The 24,035-nt window shown below is 35.5% G+C and overlaps 1 protein-coding gene across 1 annotated transcript in view; it reads right to left on the reverse strand.

Moving 5' to 3' along the window:
• LOC150081424 (solute carrier family 22 member 4-like) overlaps positions 1-24,035 on the reverse strand; it is a 130,722-nt gene that overhangs the window by 37,388 nt on the left and 69,299 nt on the right. Inside the window, exon 6 of the mRNA XM_090380198.1 lies at positions 12,471-12,510. Coding sequence (XP_090236324.1) covers positions 12,471-12,510 — 40 coding nt within the window. The remainder of the gene's footprint in view (positions 1-12,470; positions 12,511-24,035) is intronic.

The following is a 24,035-nucleotide window of genomic DNA, read 5'->3' on the forward strand; positions in this document are numbered from 1 at the left end:
TAAAAAAAGATCCCAGATCTGACAACTACTGCACGCAGTTACGTAGGAACTATTTAAGTATTAATAGGAAGAACCACAAATTATATTATATCGTCAAGTAAACAACAATTTATCGCCATATCACCAAAGGTGTTTTCATAAATAATTACATATTTCCACCCTCAAAGTGACTGGAGAATATTCAAAGGATGCAACCTGCTTTTATATTAAAATTGGAGTGATATCACAATTACACCTGAGAAACATGCAATACAAAACTCCAAGAATTAGATACAAACAAAGTATGTAACAATATAAAGACAAGTATCAAATCTGAATATCATCTGGTCACTCTGAAGATGGAAATGCATAATTATTTCCAAAACTATCAGTGGTAATAAACTGTTGCTAACTTAACAACATGTAATTTGTGTATCTTACACAGACTACACTTCTTAAAAAAAATCCAATTGCTTAAAAAAAGACCTAAATTTATTACTGTTGGAAGAGATGGTTAATATGATAACAGTAACAAGAAAAGATATGTTTGAGACAGCGTGCAAACTGGTAGTAATAAAATTTATCACTACCAGGGTAGTAGTAAAATTTATGTCTTGACTGAGTTTGTGTTTCTGTTTTTTTTTTTTTTTTTTATGTCTTGAACAGTTTTGATATAATGGAGTTCTGTAATTTGTGCTTTTCTTCTGAAATTGTATTATTAATCTGAGTAAAAGGTATTTTCCTGTTTGCAAAGACAGTAGTTAAATATTGCAGATCTGTTTGTAAATCAAAATCTTTGGAATGAAATTTAATGACACTATATTTATGTGTTAAGTAGTGATTTTTTTTTTTTTTATGTTATAGGAATGGTAAAATAAAAATGGAGAAATTTACTCATATGAGTTTGTTTCCTGTAAATATGAGTCTTTAATGAACTATTATCTTTATAAATGTTAAGATTTTAAAAAATGTATATGTTATTGTGTTTTAGTTCAAGTTATTGTGGAATGAGTTAAATCATTATAATAAGATTTTAATAGTCTGTAGGCTACCAATATTAGATGTTTGTTGTTTATTTGGTTTTTAGGAGCATCAGCAACTAAGGCCATATTGCTCCGGGGATATGCGGTGGTCATTCCCTGACCTTTCCGCATCCTCCGTATTTGGTGGTCACAGGCTCGAACCCCGGTCTAATCAAGAAGCGTGTGCTACACACTGCTGCTCCTGCTCACAAGGCTACAGAGGAGCCTACCAATATTAGAATATCATCTCTGTAGTAAATAAACAGTTAAACATTAAAGAGGTACAGTATCAGGTTCACAATATAATTTTCAGTGGAGGACACATATGTTTCTACTAAAAAGGATGAAATGTCCAAACTTGCATGCAGATCAAGATCTTGCTTATGCATATCAGAATTAAATTGAAAATGGCCTGAATAAGGACCATTACAAGTTTTATGATATTGTCAGAATTAAGCGATATTTGGATTTTTAAATTGTGTTCTTGAACAAGTTTATGTAAACAAAGGATGGCATAATAAATATCAACACTTGATACAAAGAGAAACAACACTGAAGAATGCTACAATCAAATATCTTCATGTAAATAAACATCCATGATAAACTGATGTGCATGTTAATGATTCTAATTTTAGAAAGCCTTATTAATGGTGAGTTAATTTTAACCAGAAAGGAGGATCAGTTAGCAAACAGAGAACCTTTACAGGTCACAATGAGTCTGATGCAATTCCAGATTTAGGTAGTCTGGGGGTTTGCCACATTTTTTTTAGAAACACTACAAATATAGTCTAGGTGGGGATCTGAACTAACAGTAATTTTGTTGACTGGATTCCTCTGGAACCTTGTTGGACCTAGAGAAACTGTAGCACTACACCTTTGTTAATCTGGCCTTAGTCTGATGGTATTATGATCTGATTTGTGTAAGTTAATTATCCCAAAAACTGTTTTCTAATAGCTAAATCTTGTGATATGCAAATAGCTATTTAATTTTTTTTAAATAAATGCATCACACAGACAAGTGTCAATTTGATTTTTAATCCTGATCAGAAAAAAATGACCATATATAATGAGAGTGTTGATGTCTTATAAAACCTAATGTAATTTCTGTTGATAATCAGTTTTATTAAGGATGACTATCTGGTCACTCTTATCTGCTTTATATATACAGGCAACCCCCATATAACATGGTACTTCTACAACATGGTTTCACTCTAACATGGCTGATAAAGTGTGGCAATCCTCGTACAAGGTACTTATATGACAAGGTTTTGCCCTAAAACAGTTAGAGAATTGTGGCAAACTTGCATAATAGTATTTTTGAGCTTTTGTGGGGAGGGGGAACTCTGGTGTTATGTTAGATGTAATTTTTCAACATTTTCATTCTTTTTTGTGAATCCCTGCTTTTGGCTCACTAATTGTTATCCAAAAAAAAAAAAAAAAAAAAAAAAAACCCACATTGGGAAATCCTCATGTTAAGTTCTGTGCTATTGAATTTGTGCTTGTTAAACTTGTGGAAAAATCTAGATTTCAAAGTTTTATTACTATTGGATAACATGCCAGGCCATCAAAAAGATGTTAAGTTATCCAAACGTTGAAGTAATGTTCCTACCACAACTCCTTTTAATTAGATGAAGGCATTATATCTACCTTTGAAACTCATTACATCAGAAAATCGTTACAATGGATTCTGGAAAAAATTGATTCCGAATTGAATTGATTATGGAAAATTGAAGTGACGGAGGCATGGAAACATTTTTCAATTGTGGACTGTATCCGAATCATAGCTTTAATGCTCAAAGAAGTAAAACTGCCAACATTTAAATGCGTGTTGGAAAAATATATGACCAGAGTCAGTTCATTCAGGAAATATGGTCGAACTGATAGAAAAAGAAATCTATGTAATAGTAGAACTTGCTAAATTGGTAGGACAGAAAAATTTTGATGATATGACTACTGAAGCCCTCATGGGTAGCAAGCACAGTTAGTAGAATCACTGTTATCCCCACACCGGGTGGAAAAGAACTAAGTTCAAATCCTGTCAATGACGGGAGTAATTTTTATGGGACTTTTTCACAACGTGGCTGAGTTAGTCAGTCTCGTGAGAGTAGCATGGTTTTTTCTCCTTGGAAACTCCTGTTTTTTGTCCAGAAAAATATAAAATTGACCTCAGAATGCACAGAGCAACATAGCTTTAGTTGCTGATGTTCCTAGAAAAAAAAAAAAAAAAGAAAGATATAATTACTGAAGACGTTCAAGAATTACTGGTATTTCTACCAGTAATTCTTGAAAAACAGGCTGGCAAAGTGGATTTGCTGGAAATGGCATTGGAAGCAAATCAAATCAATTCAGAGGATGAAAGCGCAGATAAGTTCTGAACTTCAAATTTTACACTAAAAAGTATATGGAAAGGCATAAAGTTAGTCGAGCAATTAGAATCTTATTTTTTGCATGCAGATTCTTCGACTGAAAGGAGCCCAAACTTCAAAAGGGAGCTTCAGAAATGTTTAGTTCCATACGATGAAATTACTAAGATCTATCAAGCAAAAGCAAGCATATCCAGATTAATGATTTTTTTTTAAGAGAGCAGAAGATACACAAAATCTAGAATGGTGTATTTTTGTCAGTTTTGTTAAAAAAATTGTGAATTTTTGTTAGCTCTTGGAACGTAATCTCCCTTTTTGTACTGGTTCTTAGTCCCGTGCACTACAGTGATTTCGCAGTGATTATTTATGCATTAAGAATCTGCAGATAAAAGAAGCCACTAGGTGGCAGTGATCACAGTGTACTGATGTAGGATTTACTTAAAGATGTAACTACTGTCAGGGGTAAAGGGAAGGGTTTTTGCTTCAGACAGTTTTTAATCCTATACAGTGGGACCAACTGATGGTGTTAACAACAGAAAATTCTAAATGGGAAGCATTCAAGGAATTAATCTTGGAAGCTACTAGGCTTTTCATACCAACTAAGAAATACTGTTCAAGGTTTAAACCTAAATGGATGTCAGATGAACTAATGAGACTTGTGGCAGAGAACAACAATACAACAACAATACATGAAAAGCATGTAAATTATCAGGTGATACCGAAACCTATGGTAGATATAAGCTGGTGTGTAATCAAGTCACAAAGCAGTTAGGCAAGTGAAGGCTGATTATAAGAAATCTTCGGCTAAGGATGCAAAGAAAAGCAGCAAAAACTTCTTTACTTATGTAAACTCTAGAAGGAAGGGGATAAATCAGATTGGTCCACTTGATATCAACTGTTGATGATCCTGCTAAGGTAGCTGACAAACTGAATGAGTATTTTGTATCTACATGCGTGCATGAGGAATTCTTTAGGGAAGGGAGGCCAGAAGTTTATCAAACTTCTAACAGGGAGCTAAATGATTTTGTAAGAACTGAGAGTGGAGAAGAATTTGTTGAGGTTAATAAAGGCACCTTAAGGGATCCAATTATATTAAGGGAGGCAGCAAAGGAGGTAAGGAAACCCTTAGCCATAATTATGAGAACATCTCTAGTCTCAGGGGAGGTGCCCGCAGACCAGTGCTGTGTAAATGTATCCCCAATTCACAAGAGAGATCAAAGAGTGACAAAAGTAAAGTAATTATAGACCTGTTAGTTTAACTTCTGTTCCAGGGAAAATAATGGAGTCACCAAATACTTCTTTCATATACAGTTTGTCTCAAAAATATTGGTACAAACGTTTAGGGGAGGTAGGTAACATCTAAAGGAATGTGAATCGCATAGGAACCCATAACCGGAAACATCACCATAAGTCAGTACATGGCACTGTTCATCAGTTTGCGAGAGGGAAAATTTCTGGTTTACTCATTCAAGCAGTAGTCGCCGCACGAAGAGCATGCATCGATATATGAACTGTGAGCTGGCAGACATGCACCTAGTGTATGGATTAGCAGAGGGCCCACACGGTGTGCGCCCCCATGTGGCACAACATCGCTTCGCAATAAATGTGTGGGAAAGTATGGTCGGTGACTGCTTAGTCAGCCCATACCTGTTATCATCCTGCATGAACTCCGCTAAATATCGGATCTTTCTTGAACAAGTTCTATCAGGGTTACTTGATGATGTTCCAGCAAATGTGAGATGCAACATTTGGTTTCAACATGATGGGGTGCCTGCCCATTATGGAAGGTGTGTTCGTGACCATTTGAACAGGCGTTTTGGGCGTCGATGGATTGGCCGTGGTGGACCCGTTGCCTGGCCCCCACGCTCGCCTGATTTATCAAGCCTTGATTTCTTTCTGTGGGGGGCCCTCAAATCTATCATGTATGAACCACCTGTGGAGATGGAAATGGATCTTGTGCGAGACTCGTCTGTGCTGCTGCTACTGTCAAAGAAACTCCAGGTGTGTTCAACCGTGTCCGCCAATCCATGCTGCGTCGGTGCCACGCATGCATCGTGTCTCATGGTGGAACCTTCGAGCATCTGTTGTAACATCATGAAATGCATCCATCTCATACTCCATTGTTAATATTATGTCAAATAAATGTTTGCCACTAATTACTGTCTTGTGTCATTTCTGCTTCTTGTGCCTCTGCTATTACTTTCACGTGACGTTTCCGGTTATGGGTTCCTATGCGATTCACATTCCTTTAGATGTTACCTACCTCCCCTAAACATTTGTACCAATATTTTTGGGACACCCTGTATATATGATCTCAATGATGAGATCATATATATATGAAAGAGAAGTGATTCAGGATCATCTTGACATGGCTGCATTATGTCTAATATTATGTCAAATAAATGTTTGCCACTAATTACTGTCTTGTGTCATTTCTGCTTCTTGTGCCTCTGCTATTACTTTCACGTGACGTTTCCGGTTATGGGTTCCTATGCGATTCACATTCCTTTAGATGTTACCTACCTCCCCTAAACATTTGTACCAATATTTTTGGGACACCCTGTATATATGATCTCAATGATGAGATCATATATATATGAAAGAGAAGTGATTCAGGATCATCTTGACATGGCTGCAATTATACTTCAGACAGCACAGGTGTGTTAAGGGGAAATTGTGTCAGAGAAGTTTGATTGGATACTACGATGTGTTCACAAAGGAACTGGATGCAAAAAATAATTTTGATATAATATACTTAGATAGATTTCAGGAAAACTTTTGATACTGTTGCTCATAAAAAACTGCTATACATAAAAACTGGAGCAATGCAGCAGCATCAAAGGCAAGTTGCCCTTGATGCTACACTGCTCTGATGTTGCTATGGATAAAGGGATGGTTGAGTGGGAGAAGACAGAGAGTGATAATCAATGGACACTGCTGTTCATGGACAAATGAGAGTTCTCCAGGGTTCATTGTTGTTTTCTATATTTATTAATGATACTGATGAAGGTATAAGAGCCTTATGTTCAAGTTTGCTGATGATACAAAGGTTGGCAGGGTTGTTAATGACAGTAATGATGGTATACTGTTACAACAGGATCTAGAAAAGTTAGGCAGATGGGCTGAGAATTGAAGTTGAACATTGACAAATGCAAAGTACTGCATATGGATAGCAGTAACCCCAGAGTAACATACCAACTGTGAATACTACACTCGGGATAACAATTACTCCTACATGTAGTACCAACTGTGTGGTACTATACCTAGGGGTAATTATACAATCAGATAATAATTTCTCTGGGCAGAACAGATAGGCTGCCAGGACAGCTCATGGGGTTTTGTTAATGATATACAGGAATTTTTCTAGTAGGGAAAAGGAGTTAATTATCCCACTGCATAAGGCAATGGTCAGATTGCCTTATGCAGACTGTATAGCCATTATTTGTCACCACTATTGCTATCACATTTTGAGTACTGCATATGGGTCTGGAGGTCTCATTTTAAGAAAAATGTAGAGCTGCTAGAATGAGTATAGAGAAGGGCAACAAGATTGGTGAGGGGGAATGATGGGGTGCTCTTACCAAGAAAGGTTTCAGTTCTGCAAATTCCAACATCTGGAGACTAAGCACCTGCGAGGTGATCTGATTGAGGTGTTTAAGGCTTTGAATGGATTGAGTAAGCTCAATCCTGATGGGATTCTTCCTCTTGTTCAGACTGCACACATGAGGGGGGCACAAATTCATCAAATTCAGAAGGATGGTTAGTCCTTAGTTTAGTTTAAAAACATCATCAGTGTACTTCTAAAATGAATGTAAACTGATTTAATCTGAAAGTTGATAATTTAAATAAATTCAAGGAAGAACTAAAACTATTGGAGGGGATGTATAGGTGAAATGGGATTTTTTTTTTTTTTTGGCTGATACTGTATAGCCATTATTTGTCACCACTATTGCTAATGCTAAATTTAAATTCTGCCTAACCAACTTTTTTTTTTCAGTGGTAAATATTCCCCATGTTTAGTTTAGTTTAAAAACATCATCAGTGTACTTCTAAAATGAATGTAAACTGATTTTATCTGAAAAAAAAAAAAAAAAAAAAAAAAAAAGAAAAAGAAATGTAATAGTTGTATGTGATATAAAGAAGCAATAGGAATGCTTCCTTATGTTTTTAAATGGATAGAAAAAAACTGGCTGTGTATAAATGTAGTTGTGTTGTATCTCTTCACACTACAACCATATTCATGTTTCTATTTTATTTTATTTTAAATAAAAACAATTTACATTTGTTCAGAAGTGCACCAATGATGTTTTTAGACTAAACTGAGACAGGGTACACCTTTCCCACTGAGAAAAAAGCAACTAATAAAGCAAAATTTTAATTTATAAATCATAAAATCTAAAATGATAATATTTAGTCCAATATTAACATAAAATTAAAAAAATTCCAGCCGAAATACAAAAAAAAAAAAAAAAAAACCAATGGTCCAGAAAAAAGAGTGAGCCTAAAATAAGCAAGACAGACTACAGTGCCCTTTAATTGAAACACCTTGTATATACATTTTTATTCACAGACCTACATAGGAACCCCATATCTATATATATACATCAGTGTGTGTGTGTGTGTGTGTGTGCACTCACAAACAGGTTAATGCTAATTTAATATTAGTTCTGCCCTCCGATGTGTTCCTAAAAATGGTAATAACTAAATTGAAAAGGTGGTAACTAATCATGTGATCCTATGCATGATCAAATAATTAGTTTAAAAAATACTACACTCTAAAAGTGAGTTCTCATTTCCTTAAGCAGCAAGTGTGCTGATATCAATCAAACTCATGCTGTATTATATCTGTGCTTATGTTTAAGGTTTGGGAGCATAAATTATTTTTACCTCTTCTCAATAAAAGGAGATCAGTGTTAAATCTGGACAGCAAAGTGACCATTAAATGTAATTCTGTGACCAAATCTTGTGGAAATTTTTTTAAAAAACTCAGAGACAAGACAAAAACTCAGAGACAAAAAATTGGACAATAACACAATAATTTTGACAAAATAATCACCAAACAATTCAGAATGATATCTAAAATTAATTTTAGATATCATTCTGACAATGGGTTCTTTTTTGATAATGCTGGTGATAGTGCAATGAAAGAAAAATGATAATTAGCATTAGCAGATGCATACTATGCAAGAAAGCAAGCTTATGCAACATCAGCCAAAAAATAAAAATAAAAAACCTCCCATTTAACCCCTCCATTCATTCCAAATGCCTGTACAGCTCAGCCTTAAATTTATTTATGCTATCAACTTCCACAACAAAAGATGGAAGTCTGTTCCACCAATCAACTACCAGCTGGCTAAAGGCAAATTTCCACATATCTATTCTACAGCTGTCTTTCCTTAATTTGAATCTGTGCCCCCTCAGGTTCTTAATCTGAGCAAGAAGAAATCCCATCAGCATTCAGCTTGCTCAATCCATTCAAGACCTTATACACCTCAATCAGATCACCTCACAGGTGCCGGGCACCTCTGTAGCCAGGTGGGCAGGAGCAGCAGCAGTGCGTAGCACACGCTTCTTGATTAGACCGGGATTCGAGCCTGTGACCCACCAAATATGGTTGTGGAAAGGTCAGGGAATGACCACCGCATATCCTTGAAGCAATATGGCCTTAGTTGCTAATGCTCCTAAAAACCAAATAACAACAACAATTGCAGGTGGCTACTCTCCAGATGGCGCCTCCGTAGCCAGGTGGAAAGGAGCAGCAGTGCGTACCACACGCTTCTTGATTAGACCAGGGTTCGAGCCATTCACCACCAAATACGGAGGATGCGGAAAGGTCAGGGAATGACCACTACATATCCTGGAGCAATATGGCCTTAGTTGCTAATGCTCCTAAAAATCAAATAACAAACTCTCCAGGTGCTGCAATTTGCAGAACTTAAGCCTTTCTTAGTAAGAGCACCTTCTTTGTACTCGTTCTAGCAACTCTACATCCTTCCTAAAATGAGGCCTCCAGACCTGTACAGTACTCTAGGTGTGGCCTGACCATTGCCTTGTATAACAGGATAATCACCTCTGTCCCTGCTATTAAAATTCCTATATATCAATGAAAAGACTCCATGATCTGCCCTGGCAGCCCCTCTGCACTGTGCAGTGAACTTCATATTTTACTGTACAACTACCCCAGGTCTTTTTCACTTTCCACTTTCCTGAGTGTAGTACAACACAGTTGGTACGTTTCTCTTTGGTTACTGCTATCCATATACAGTACTTTGCATTTGTCAATGTTAAACTTCAGTTGCAACTTTTCAGCTCATTTGCCCAACTTATTTAGATCCAGTTGGAGCAGCATACTGTCTTTACTGTCATTAACAACCCTGCCAATCTTTGTATCATCTGCAAACTTGGACATTAAACCTGATATACCTTCATCAATATCATTGATAAATATACAAAAGAACAATGGGCCCAACACCGAACCCTGGGGAACTTCACCAATAACGTTTATCCACGAAGAGCAGTGTCGGTTGATTATCACTCTCTGTCGTCTCCCACTCAACCATCCTTTTATCCATTGTAGCAACTTTCCCTTAATGGCATACCTCTCCAATTTGTACAGCAGTCTTCCATGTGCAACAGTATCAAAAGCTTTCCTGAAATCCATGTATATAATATCAAAATTATTTTTTGGCATTCAGTTCCCTTGTGACCACATCATACTATCCAATCAAATTGGTCAAACAAGACCTACCTTTAACAAACCCATGTTTGTTAAAGGGAATCCTGTGCCTTAACTATTACTGCAGACTTGTCTAGATGATCCTGCAATGCTTCTTTAACCAGTTATTCCATTATTTTCCCTGGAACACAAGTTAAACTAACTGGTCAATAGTTACCTGTGTCACCTTTTGAACCTCCTTTGTGAATTGGTGATACATTTTCACACCTCCAGTCTATGGGGACCTCCCCTGAGTCCAAGGAAGCTCTCATAATTGTGGCTAAGGGTTTGCTTACTTCCTTTTCTGCCTCCTTTAATATAACTGGATAGATTCCATTCACCCTAAGTGCCTTTTTTATGTTTAACTTCAACAATTTCTTCTTCACTTTGCTCTCAATTATTACAAAATCACTTAGCTCCCTGTTAGAGTTTGATAAATTTCCGGCACTTCTCTCATTGAATAACTCCTCATGTGTGAATGCAGATGCAAACTTCAGTTTATCAGCTACCCGAGCATTATCATCAATAGTCAACCCATCTACATTAAGTGATCCAATATGATTCATCGCTTTCCTTCTAGAGTTTACATAAGTAAAGAACTCTTTGCTGTTTTTCTTTGCATCCTTTGCCAAGGTTTCCTCACAAAGGAGGTTAGGCAGGCCTTCGCCTGCTTAACCTCCTTTGTGACTTGATTACAGATTAGTTTATATCTGCCATAGGATTCTGTGTCACCTGATACTTTATATGCATCCCATACATTTTTCTTCTCTGCCACGAACCTCATTAGTTCATCTGACATTCATTTAGGCCTGAACCTTGAACAGTATTTCTTAACTGGAATGAAAAGCCTAGTAGCCTCCAAAATTAAATCCCCGAAAGCTTCCCATTTAGAATTGAACATTGATAACATCAGTTGATCTCACTGTACAGAATTTAAAAACTGTCCGAGACCCCTGTAGTCACCTTTACGAAAGCAAAAGCCCTTTCCTTTAGCCTTGATGGTAGTTACATCATTAAGTAATTCCCACATCAGTACATTGTGATCACTGTCACCCAGTGGTTCCTTTATTTGCAAATTCTTAATGCATGAATAATCACTGCTGATAATCAGATCAAGAGTATTAATCCCTCTAGTTGCCTCCCGAACATGCGCTGTAGAAAACAATCATCCAATAAATCCACAAAAGCCTTGCTAGTGTGTGTGTGTGACCAACCCACAAATCCCAGTCAATCTCTGGGAAATTAAAATATCCCATTATAAGACACTCTGATTTACTGGCCCACTCTATTTCTCTGCACAACTGCTCATTATACTCGTCAGATTCATTTGGCCTATAACACACACCTACTCTTATTTTTCTTTTCCCAGTGCTTATGTCACACCAAACAGACTCAACTTTGCATTGTCCACTAAGATCAATTGGATGCACATCCTTAGATTTTATGTGTTTCTTCACTAACAGCATAATCCCTCCTCCCTTCCTGTCATGTCTATCGTTTCTGTACACACTGTACTCCCCAAATTTCAATTCTGCACTGCTTATGTCTGTGTAACACCATGTCACACAATTTTCCAAGGAATAATAAAAAATGTGTTTATTTATTTATCCATTTAAACTGCATCTCATTAGTCCAAACAAATTAGTTGGCCAAAGAACTATGCCTGATCAAGTTCAGAAAATTTTTCACAAAGTGATAATTTTGAGATCCTCATTCCAAGGTAACTCTCAATATTTTGAGAGTCTGTAGAGAGGCCTTTGTTGTAATATATTCCCTACTGGTACCCTTCCAAGTACGCATTCCGACTCATATTATAACTAACCAGTCTTGACTGTGGATAGTTGGGAGAACTGAAGTTATAATGATTCTTAAATTTATGATCTGGTTCAATGGCATTTATATATTTGATATTGCAATTCAATTCTATCTATCTCCTAAAGAAAATTGAAATGTCATTCAAGACACGTCTAAAAAAGAAAAAATAAAAAACAAAAAATGCATCAATAATTTTAAAACTATGGACACATTGTTTCACTTCTGGACTACTCCTTATATACGATATTCATACATAGATAGATATTCTGCAGCTATCTAAGCACAAATAAATCTAGTTACACAGATACGTTTGCAACATCATTGACCAATTTGATATTCTAAACAATTTGTGTTATTATATAATAACACATATATTTTATAAAAAATAAAAATATACTTGCCTTTTGGTACTGCTAGAATGAAAACACATAATAGGCCTTCTATTACCATACTTCCCATTAGTGATATTCTCCGACCCAAAAAGTGCACAATAAATATACTGATGGGGTAGACTGGAAGCTCAATTGCTCCGGAGAGAAAAAAATTAAGAAAAGGATCATCAACCAGTTCACTTACCCTTAAAGACAGGCCATGATAGATAAAACCATTGACAATCCTGCACAAAAATTTTATAATTTTATTAATGCAGTACAAATTTTATAATGGCCTAGATATTAATTTAAAAGTATCTCATAATGAACAGATAAAATATGATACAAGGGTAAGTTAAAGAGGTAACAAATTTAATAGCAAAAAAATTATACTCAATTTTAACCATTTTCAGCAGCAAGTTGGCCACACATGGATGGGGATGGATCTCTTGCAGTGAATTTTCGTAGTGGTGAACTCCATGGAATGAATTTTTTCGTTGGATTTTAAAATTTTGTAGCAATATAAGCTTTGTACATAAATAATTTAAAGTATTAATATGTTTTTATTTTAACTTTATGCCCACCAATAGAGCAAAATTATTGTCAAAAATCAAATCACAATTTAAAAAAGTCATAAAAAATTAGTAACAAAACTTGTCATTACTTTTTTGATGCAACAATATTCTCTAGATGTATTTATGCATCACTTTATTTGGTTTTATTAAATTCGGAATTTGAATTCTCCAGAAAGTCTAAATTTCAGCTTTTATAAGTCCAAAATTTGAACTATGAATTTCTCAAAATTTCTTCAATTTTGGCCTTTGTAAGTCTAAATCAGATGACAGGTCAACAGGTGCAGTCTTCTCCTTCAATTTTCAAAGCTATATTTGTGTTGCTATCTATTACAAATTGTCTATAACTGATTGGAAACGCAGCTATGAGATTGCATCTCACACACACTAGAAAAATTACGACAATTTGTACATATTGAAGTTGCTTCAAACAATACATTTTAAGAGAATTTCAAAATATAGTTCGATATACATACTCCTCAGAGGCCACATGTGAAAAACACAGATCTGTGTAACTACTGCTTAAAGCAGGAATGATTATTCCAAAGGAAAACAGATTCTTTGGATACCTACAATATATGTTTTCAAAGCCCTTACTGTTGTGGTACTATTTGTTCTTTGTATATGGCTGTCTGCCCATCTTACTATATGTGCACTTTTGAAGAACACCATATGATTATTCATTTTTTGTAATCTAAAGGTGAGAAAGTAAAATCCAGAGTAGAATGTTAAAATAATAAGTCTAACTGTGTATAAATGAATCAAAAGGTTTAAAAATGATTGCAGAGGCACAATTGATGAACATAATTAAAGAAGGTTTCCAACTTCTTTAATCAATATTCATTGATCAATTTCATTAAACAATTAATGAAACAAATTAGCAAAAGCTTATGTACTTTGAGACTCATCTCCTTGATCATATGGCTTACTAGAAATTTAAGGTGAAAGTTAAAATGATTATTGATATCCTAATTGTGAAAGTGTATACACTTCTCATGTTGGGTTGATGTTTTTATTAAAACCCAAATGTTAAAACAATTGCCTTTGAAGGCTATCTTCATTTGGTTTAAGAATTTATATGAGGTGCAGTCAGGGCTGGATTTAAACTTGTTGTTGCCCTAAGCTATAACATGTATGAGGCCCTTCTCTCTTACAGTTCACCTGTGACAATATTAAAAAAGGATTTTTTTAAGATGGAGCGAGACTCTTGTAATGCAAGGTCCTAAGCTGTAGCTTGTTTAGCTTATTTGTAAATCTGGCCCTGAGTGCAGTTGATATTTTAAAAGAGTTTTATTTTGTAACTATGAAGCTTGGCATGAGCAGCTCAATGTGGATTTTAGGAAAACATAGTATGAGTCAACTTCCACTTATGTGAAAAACAGCTGGCAGATGAACATTAAGGATAACAAAAGAAGACAAATAACAGCAAAATTATTCAATAGTCAATGCTTCATACACTCTCAATTAGACTGTAATTAGACTGTAATTTCATTCAAATTTGTGACAGTTTATCTGAGGAGGCTGTAAAGTGGAATATGCATGTTGACTAAGTTCTGTTCTCAAGGAGTAAGGCAAGTTATGGTTCATTACTATTAATCCAGCAGCAATCACACCCATATTTGCAACAAATATTGCACAGTACGTAATTGGTGTTCAACTTACATTTCGGTGAAAAAGTTTTTATTTTTTTAAATACACCAATGCATTGCAATATTTATTAAATGTTATTTTTATTTTTTAAAACAAAATATGAAAATTTTAAATTATTTTTACATATACTATTTTCAACAAAACAAAACTCTTGGTTCTACTGAAAAAAAAAAAAAAAAAAAAAAAAAAACATTGTTCATAATAGTTACTTCCATATTCCAGTTTAGAAAACTGTTAGGAAAGTAAAGATTCAAACTTACAGGCACACATTCTAATATGTCTTGTCATATAAATAAAGGTAGAATAAACAAAAAAAAATAATAATTGAAACAAGAAGCCATTTTACATCAGTGGAGACAAAAACACACACTGTACAAAAATTAAACATAAAACAAAAAAGTACCAAATGCAAGTCAACCAACATGATAGTTTTGGTTTCGGCAATGTACTGTTTATGTTGCACTGAAACCAACACCAGCACATTGAAGTGGAAGGCAAAATTATTAAATATTTGTATGGTTCCTGACAGGTTCTTTGCATGTCTTTTGATCTCCACTGTACATAATGTTAATATTTTTACTCTTTGAATTTGTGTGCCTCTTATATGAATCAAGTAAATTCATGCATCTTTACTGTACTGGATATAATCTTCTGCTTGTGGTTAAGTTTTTTTTTGCATTTCAGGCTATTTTCCATAAACCAAATCCAGCAGTGGCTTGGCAGCCTTTCAACAACTGAATTTTCTGGAAAATGAGCCTGTTACTTACCTGTACTACAATTCCTGCTCATAACTGTTATATTATATAAGATTGTTGAAGATAAATCTCCTTTAAGTTCTAATCAACTAATTCATCTCCATAGAAAGGCTGCCACATCTTCTTCTCAGGACTGAATATTATATGAAAATATCAGAAAATACTTTTGGGAACTCTGAACTTTTTTTTTATCTGTTTGTTTATTGACGCTACTTGTATTCAATTGCATGTTATTAATGATTAGCTGGTTTATACTGTGTTAATAAAATGCAACTTATTTTGTTATTACATTATGCATGCAAATTGTTTAGTTGTGCCAGTAACTTATTTTCATTATTTTCTCTTTATGGTATAATTTTAAATTTGGTTCTGTTATACTACTGGCTCAGGGCTTGATTGTTTATCTGCGATTCTTGTATTGTGACTTTAAGTAAATAAATGGATATAATCCAAGTAATCAATAATTGTTTGTTCCAAAATTGCTCAAATAAAAGCTTGTCTATATTTAGGAAGGCATTGAAAGTTTCAGCCACTGGCATTGAACCAACAATTAATACACAACAGTTATTTTGGAGAGTGACCCGTCAGGTTCCATGTAATGCTACTGGGTTAAAACTTAATTGATAATAATAAACCCTTATGCCTAATAAAGTAGTGGACTTAAACTGAGTTCAAACTCTACCAGTATAACAGGCAACATTACAACCCTGTTGGGTGCCTCCATAGCCAGGTGGGAAGGAACAGCAGTGCGTAGCACACGCTTCTTGATTAGACCGGGGTTCGAGCCCATCACCACCATTTCCGGAGGATGCGGAAAGGTCAGGGAATGACCACCGCATATCCCGGAGCAATATGGCCTTAGTTGCTAATGCTCTAAATAACAAAAATAAAATAACAAAATAACAACCGTGTTGACAACAAATTAGATAAACAATATTATTAATATTGCAATGTAATGCAAATGGATGACCTGGATGACTGCAAAAGAAGAATTCCAATTTATTGAAAGAAATAAAAATAAGTGTAATGGCATTGAAGAGGCCTCTGGAGTCAGGAACTCTATGATTCATCTATGATGCTACTAAAACACTGACTCAAATCGATAAAATGCCTTTATTAAACAAAAAACAAAAATACACGTATTGACTGTATAAACTGTATATTAAAATAATAATAAAATAAAATGGTATATAACAAGAATAAAATGCAATAAAATATAAAATTAAAAGCACTAAAAAGATGTTTAAAATCACTAAAACAGGAGCTTTTGGCAGCAGCGGCCACCTTCATCAGAAATAATAATGGTTGCAGGTTATCCGACAATCTATATATGTACACATACACCCCAGCAGGTCTGCAACATGAACTATGGCACCTGTGCACAGTCCATTTCTCAGTGCATTGGAACCGGAAATGGAACGAACCACTCTAAACCGTTCGTCTCTCCTTAGGATAAGGGCTTCAAAGAGTGGATGAATGTGACAACCCTCATCCCTATTAAAACTATAGCATCCAGACGAACATACCCTTAAACTCTCTAGCCATGTGCTCTATCCATGATCATGGCTTCTTTAGCTGTAATGCCATGCTCAGTTTCCCAGGCATGTTCAGCTATGGCTGAGCATGCATGGGAAGGTGGCCACTGCTGCCAAAAGCTCCTGTTTTAGTGATTTTAAACAACTTTTTTGTTTTTAATTTTATATTTTATCGCATTTTATTCTTGTCATATACCATTTTATTTTATTATTATTTTAATATACAGTTTATACAGTCAGTATGTGCATTTTTGATTTTTGTTTAATAAAGGCAGTTTATCGATTTGAGTCGGTGTTTTAGTAGCATCACAGATGAATCAAAGTGTAATGGCAAGTCACAAAAAAAAAGTTTAATGATTTGCTAATTGGCAGTGATATGGTAAAATAACGTTGATGCAAAAGCTTGATTTGGTATGGTAGGATTCTGTAACCTTGGTTTAATTCTAAAATATTAGGTTTGATTTCAGCAGTTGAAATCAAATAAAATTATTATGCTTGACTGCATTCAGATCTAAATTATGGGGATTATTTCCACTGAAGATTGAGGCCAAGTAAGGTTTTGGCTTATGTTCAATTCAGTGACAAATACCATTATCCATTCTGCCTAAGTTTCTATCTTTTAAACAGTATAGCATCACCTGAGAAGGTGAATTCGATATATATTTAATAATCTGAGACACTGACAGGACAACTGTTTCAAAGCCTACTGGCTACTCATCATTTGACTAGTGGCCTCTATTCTGAACAGACATCTGGCAGCATCTCAGATTTTTAAATGTATAGCAGACTAACATTTTCAGGTGAAGCTAAACAATTTAAAAAGATATTAGCAACTCAGTCAGAACAGTGGATAATGGTTCAATTATTACTGTCTTTAAGTCGAACACATGCCCAAGCTTTAATGCTGAGTTCTTCACCCTTTTAGTGGTCTTCAGTGGTAACAAAATGATCCCGAGATTAAATACTGAATGTAATAAAGCATAAAATTTTATTTTGGTTCTAAAATTAATGTTATTATAATTAATTGAAATGGGTATTTCCTTTTTGAGAAAGTATTAATTAAATATTGTAACTCTGTTTCGAGGTTTAATTATTTGAACTGTATTTTACAGATTTACATATTTGTATTTATATACAAATATGTAAAAGTATATAAAAGTATTTACATACTTTTAATGCTAAAAAATACAGTTTGAAAAACTGATCTTAAAACAATTTTTTTTCCCTTAAATAAACTAGGATCCTTTTTACCACCATCACAAAAAAGTTTTCATTGCATCGACATTCACACATGAGGAGTTATTCAGTGAGGGGAATGCCAGGGGTGTATTCAACTCTAGCAGTAAGCTAGATAATCTTGTAATAACCGAGAGTAAAGTGGAGGAGAAATTGTTGAAGATAAACACAAGAAAGGCACCTGGGGTGGATGGAATCTATCCAGTTATATTAAAGGAAGCGGCAAAGAAAGTAAGCAAACCCTTAGCCATAATTATGAGAGCTTCCCTGGACTCAGGGGAGGTACCCGTGGACTGGGGATGTGCAAATGTGACCCCAATCCACAAAGGAGGATCAAAGGGAGACAGGTAATTACAGACCTGTTAGTTTAACTTCTGTTCCAGGGAAATTAATGGAGGCACTGGTTAAAGAAGCATAGCAGGATCATCTAGACAAGACTTCAGTTATAGCTCAGACACAGCATGGGTTTGTTAAGGGGAAGTCTTGCCTGACCAATTTGATTGGATACTATGATGTAGTCACAAAGGAACTGGATGCAAAGAATAATTTTGATATCATATATTTGGATCTTAGAAAGGCCTTTGATACTGTTGCACATGGAAGGCTGCTGCCCAAATTGGAGCAGTGTGGCACTGGAGGCAAATTGCTGTTATGGATAAAGGGATGGTTGAGTGGGAGAAGACAGAGAGTGGCAATCAATGGACACTGCTCTTCGTGGACTAATGTTATTAGTGGAGTCCCTCAGGGTTCACTCTTGGATCCATTGTTGTTTTCTGTATATATATAAATGATATTGATGATAGTATAACAGGCTTAATGTCCAAGTTTGCAGATGATACAAAGGTTGGCAGGGTTGTTAATAACACTAATGACAGTACAATGCTGCAAAAGGATCTAGAAAAGTTGAGCAGATGGGCTGAGAGGTGGCAAATGGAGTTTAACATTGACAAATGTAAAGTACTACATATGGGAAGCAGTAATCCCAGAGTAATGTATCAACTCTGTGGTAGCACACTGACAGTGGTAGAGAATGAAAAGGACCTTGGGGTAATTGTGCAGGCAGATATGAAGTTTTCTGAGCAGTGCAGATGGTCTGCAAGAGTAGCTTATGGTGTCTTGTCAATGATATACAGGAATTTTTCTAGCAGGGATAAGGAGGTGATTATCCCTTTGTATAAGGCAATGGCCAGACCACACCTTGAGTATTGCATACAGGTCTGGAGGCCTCATTTTAAGAAGGATGTAGAGCTGTAGGAATGAGTAAAGAGAAGGGCAACAAGATTAGTGAATGGAACATGGGGTTGCTCTTATGAAGAAAGGCTTAAGTTTTGCAAATTACAGTGTCCCTGTGAGGTGATCTGATTGAGGTGTATAAAGCCTTGAATGGTTTGAGCATACTCAATGCTGATGGGATTCTTCCTCTTGCTCAGAATAATCACGTGAGAGGGCATAAATTCAAATTGAGGAAAGACAGTTGTAGGATAGATGTGCAGAAGTTTGCCTTTAGCCAGCGGGTGGTTGATTGCTGGAAGAAACTTCCATCTGTCGTTGTAGAAGTTGATAGCTTAAATAGATTCAAGGCAGAACTTGACAAACATTTGGAGCGAGTGGATGGGTGTAATAAGGGTTTGTTTTTTTTGGCTGATGCTATATAAGCTTGCTTTCTTGCATCATGTGCCTTTGCTAATGCTAATGCAGAATATTAATATTTGCCTGTCCAACTCAATGCCAACAGGTTGCAATGCCTGCTCAACCTGTTTAAAAGATATTAGCAAATTAGCCAGAATAGGTAGTATTGATCCCATTCAGGTCCACTTCTGTACCAGGCACAAGGCTATATTATCACTAATTAAATTTCAGTAGCAATTTCTTGAGAACAGAACTTAGCAAACATGACCATACGTTTCACCTTACATTCTCCTCACGTCAACTAATCAAGGCAGAAGTTCTAATCAAATTACAGTCTAATTATTAATTGTTGGTGTATGGAGCATTGGGTACTGAGTGGTTTTGCCATAATACCTCTTCTGATGTCCTTAAGTTCACCTACCAACTGATTTTTTTATTTATTTATTTTTTTTAACAAGCTGGGAATTTGAATTATATCAGGCTTCCTAAAACCTATACAATTTCACTTTAAATAAGTATGCCTCATACCAGCTTTCATGCCAACTAAAACAGTATTTGAAAGCCATTGTTTGGGCTCTTTGTTTTTAAATTTTTTGTGTTTTAGTTTCTCTTACATCAATGAACTGATCAAGCAGTGTACATTTTCTTACATTATTAATAATTAATATTATTAATAATTTTTACTTTCCCATTTTTAATCTAATTTAAATTTTTTACTAAGCCATATATATCTGAGACTCAAAATACATTAGCTTAAATTTGTTTCATTCATTATATATTCCTCATGGTAATGAAAGTTCTAGTTATAAGTTTCCCATCCATATGAAACACTGATGTGCAAAAACAGATGCATAACAAGTTAAGTAATGTACACATTGCATTATATTTGAAGCATGTTCAATTAACAAATAACATACTTTTGGGATTAAAAATTTCTATACCACACTTGAGAAGTGATTGTCAAAACCTCACCAAATGCTATTAGTAGTAGTAGTAGTAGTAGTAGTGGCATGTGATGCAAGAAAGCAAATGTATGAGCTTATGCAGCATCAGCCAAAAAAAAAAAAAAAAAAACATACCATTCCCTCCAAATGCCTGTCCAGTTCCTCCTTAAATTTATTCAACCTATCAACTTCCACAACGACAGATGGAAGTTTGTTCCAGCAATTAACCACCCGCTGGCTAAAGGAAAATTTCTGCACATCTATTCTACATCTGTCTTTTCTTAATTTGAATTTATGCCCCCTTAGATTCGTAATCTGAACAAGTGGAAGGATCCCATCAGAATTCAGAGTGCTCAACCCATTCAAGGCCTTATATACCTCAATCAGATCACTGCGCAGGTGCCTAGTCTCCAGCCACTGCAATTTGCAGAACTTAAGCCTCTCTTGGTAAGAGGATCCCTTCATTCCCCTCACCAATCTAGTTGCCCTTCTCTGTACACGCTCAAGTAAATCTACATCCTTCCTAAAATGAGGCCTCCAGACCTGTACGCAGTACTCAAGCCGTGGCCTGACCATTGCCTTATACAGAGGGATAATCACCTCCTTTTCCCTGCTAGCAAAATTCCTATATATCATTGACAAAACCCCATGACCTGCCCTGGCAGCCTGTCTGCATTGCTCAGAAAACTTCATATCTGCCTGCACAATTACTCCCAGGTCTTTTTCATTTTCTACCACCTTAAGTGTAGTACCACACAGTTGGTACGTTTCTCTGGGGTTACTTCTACCCATATGTAGTACTTTGCATTTGTCAAGGTTAAACTTCAGTTGCCACTTCTTAGCCCATCTGCCCAAATTATCTAGATCCTGTTGCAGTAGCACACTGCCATTACTGTCATTAACAACCCTGCCAGCCTATGTATCATCTGCAAACTTCGACATTAAGCCTGATATACCTTCATCAATATCATTGATAAATATACAAAACAACAGTGGACCTAACACCGAACCCTGTGGGACTCCACTAATAACATTAGTCCAAGAAAAGCAGCACCCATTGATTACCACCCTCTGTCTTCTAGCACTTAACCATCCTTTTATCCATTGTAGCAACTTACCCTTAATACCATTCTGCTCCAATTTGTACAATAGTCTTCTATGCGCAACAGTGTCAAAAGCTTTCCTGAAATCCAAATATATGATATCAAAATTATTTTTCGCATCCAGTTCCTTTGTAACCACATCATAATATCCTATCAAATTTGTCAGACAAGACTTTCCCTTAACAAACCCATGCTGTGTCTGAATTATTGCTGCAGTCTTGTCTAGATGATCCTGCAATGCATCTTTAACCAGCGACTCCATTATTTTGCCCGGAACAGAAGTTAAACTAACTGGTCTGTAATTACTCGTGTCACCCTTCGATCCCCCTTTGTGAATTGGGGATACATTTGCACATCTCCAGTCCGTGGGAACCTCCCCTGAGTCCAAGGATGCTCTCATAATTATGGCTAAGGGTTTGCTTAGTTGCTTTGCCGTCTCCTTTAATATAACTGGATAGATCCCATCCACCCCAGGCGCTTTTCTTACGTTTAACTTCAACAATTTCTCTTCCACTTTGCTCTCGGTTATTACAAAATCATTAAGTATCTTGCTACAATTTGATAACCTTCTGCCATTTTCAAACCTTAATAATTCCTCATGTGTGAATGTAGATGCAAAATACTCATTCAGTTTGTTAGCTATCTGAGCAGGATCATCAACAGTCGAACCATCGATGTCAAGTGGACCGATCAGATTCATCCCCTTCCTTTTAGAGTTTATATAAGTAAAGAAATCCTTGCTGTTTTTCTTAGCATCTTTTGCCAAGGATTTCTCATAATCTGCCTTCGCCTGCCGAACCTCCTTTGTGACCTGATTACAGATTAACTTATATCTGCCATATGCTTCTGAGTCGCTTGATAATTTATATGCATCCCATGCATTTTTCTTCTCTGTTATGAGTCTCATTAGTTCATTTGACAACCATTTAGGCCTAAACCTTGAACAATATTTTTTAATAGGTATGAACCTTTTAGTAGCTTCCACGATTAATTCCTTGAATGCTTCCCACTTAGAATTTACTGTTGGTAACATCATCAGTTGATCCCACTGTACAGAATTTAAAAACTGTCGGAGACCACTGTACTCGCCTTTACGGAAGCAAAAACCCTTTCCTTTACCCCTGATAGTAGTTAAATGTATTCATATGATGGGTAGCCTTCAGGTAGTATTTGTACAGCATTCCTTCTTAAGTGGTAGGTGGAGAAGGAAATGGTTGTATTGGGGGAGTACGGATTAATCTATAGACATGAAATTGGTACAAAATTCCAAAAAAATATATCCTTAACAAATTCTGAATTCTGAAAACAATTAAAGTTGCTGTTCCAAATTTACTGCAATGTTTCCTTTCAAAGTCCTTTTTTGAGGGACTAAAGTAGGAGGGGTGCTGTGGAATTGGAAACAAACACCCCCCATCAGCAACCAAAAAAACAGGCACTATAAATTTGTTGTCAATTTGATTATAGGGAGTATAGAGGAGAAGATGTAATTGGTCTTAAAAGCTCCCTAGAAACCAATGAAACATATGCTGGAAATTTGGTGGGAATTCAACTTCTCTTTTCCAGTAATGCTTGAACAACCAAAATTAATACAGATGATTTTTGTGGAGGATAATTGTAGAAGTGGGCTATCAAATCAAAACTGATTTTAAAACCTTCCCAGAGATGAGGAGAATATACAATGAAAATTTTGTTCACTTGTCTTTTCCTTATTGAGTAATATTCAAACATCCAAAACATATTTCCATTTATGCACAGAGGTAACTTGAAATTTTAAAGGAAAAAAAAAAAAAAAAGGACTAATTAAAAAAAAATTGGACCAGTTGAAATTGCCGACTTTCTACTGTTCTAATTTTAATGAAAGTGAGGCTTTCTTTTTAACCAGTGATCTGTTAATTACTGGAATAAGTTGCTTCATGGGTGGTTGATGCTTAATACACACAGATATATTTTTAAATTATTATTATTATTATTATTTTATTATTATTATTTATATATATTTTTTGCAGTACATCAAAAGCTTGGGACCTCCTTGCACCATATGTCTAATATAAATACTGTTGTATTCTTTTGAATACACAACTCACTGAATTAGATTATTTCAAATTAAGAATATTACACTACCATAAATAAATCCATTCAACAAACAGATACTAACAGTTAGATACTCTAAAACTTGGTTCACACAACTCATTGGCACAGTCTTAGACTTCAGATAATTTTATGTATCACCAAAAGCATAGGCTAAAGACAAAACAGTGCACCTTTTAGATCACAAACAGAGTTTACAATTTGGAAAGACTTTGAAATTTAGTTAAACCAAATTTATTCAATTTGCATGTAGCACAC

Source organism: Mastigoproctus giganteus, chromosome 8 (genome assembly GCF_048544385.1).
Source record: "Mastigoproctus giganteus isolate SK-2022 chromosome 8, ASM4854438v1, whole genome shotgun sequence".
Lineage (NCBI taxonomy): Eukaryota > Metazoa > Arthropoda > Arachnida > Uropygi > Thelyphonidae > Mastigoproctus > Mastigoproctus giganteus.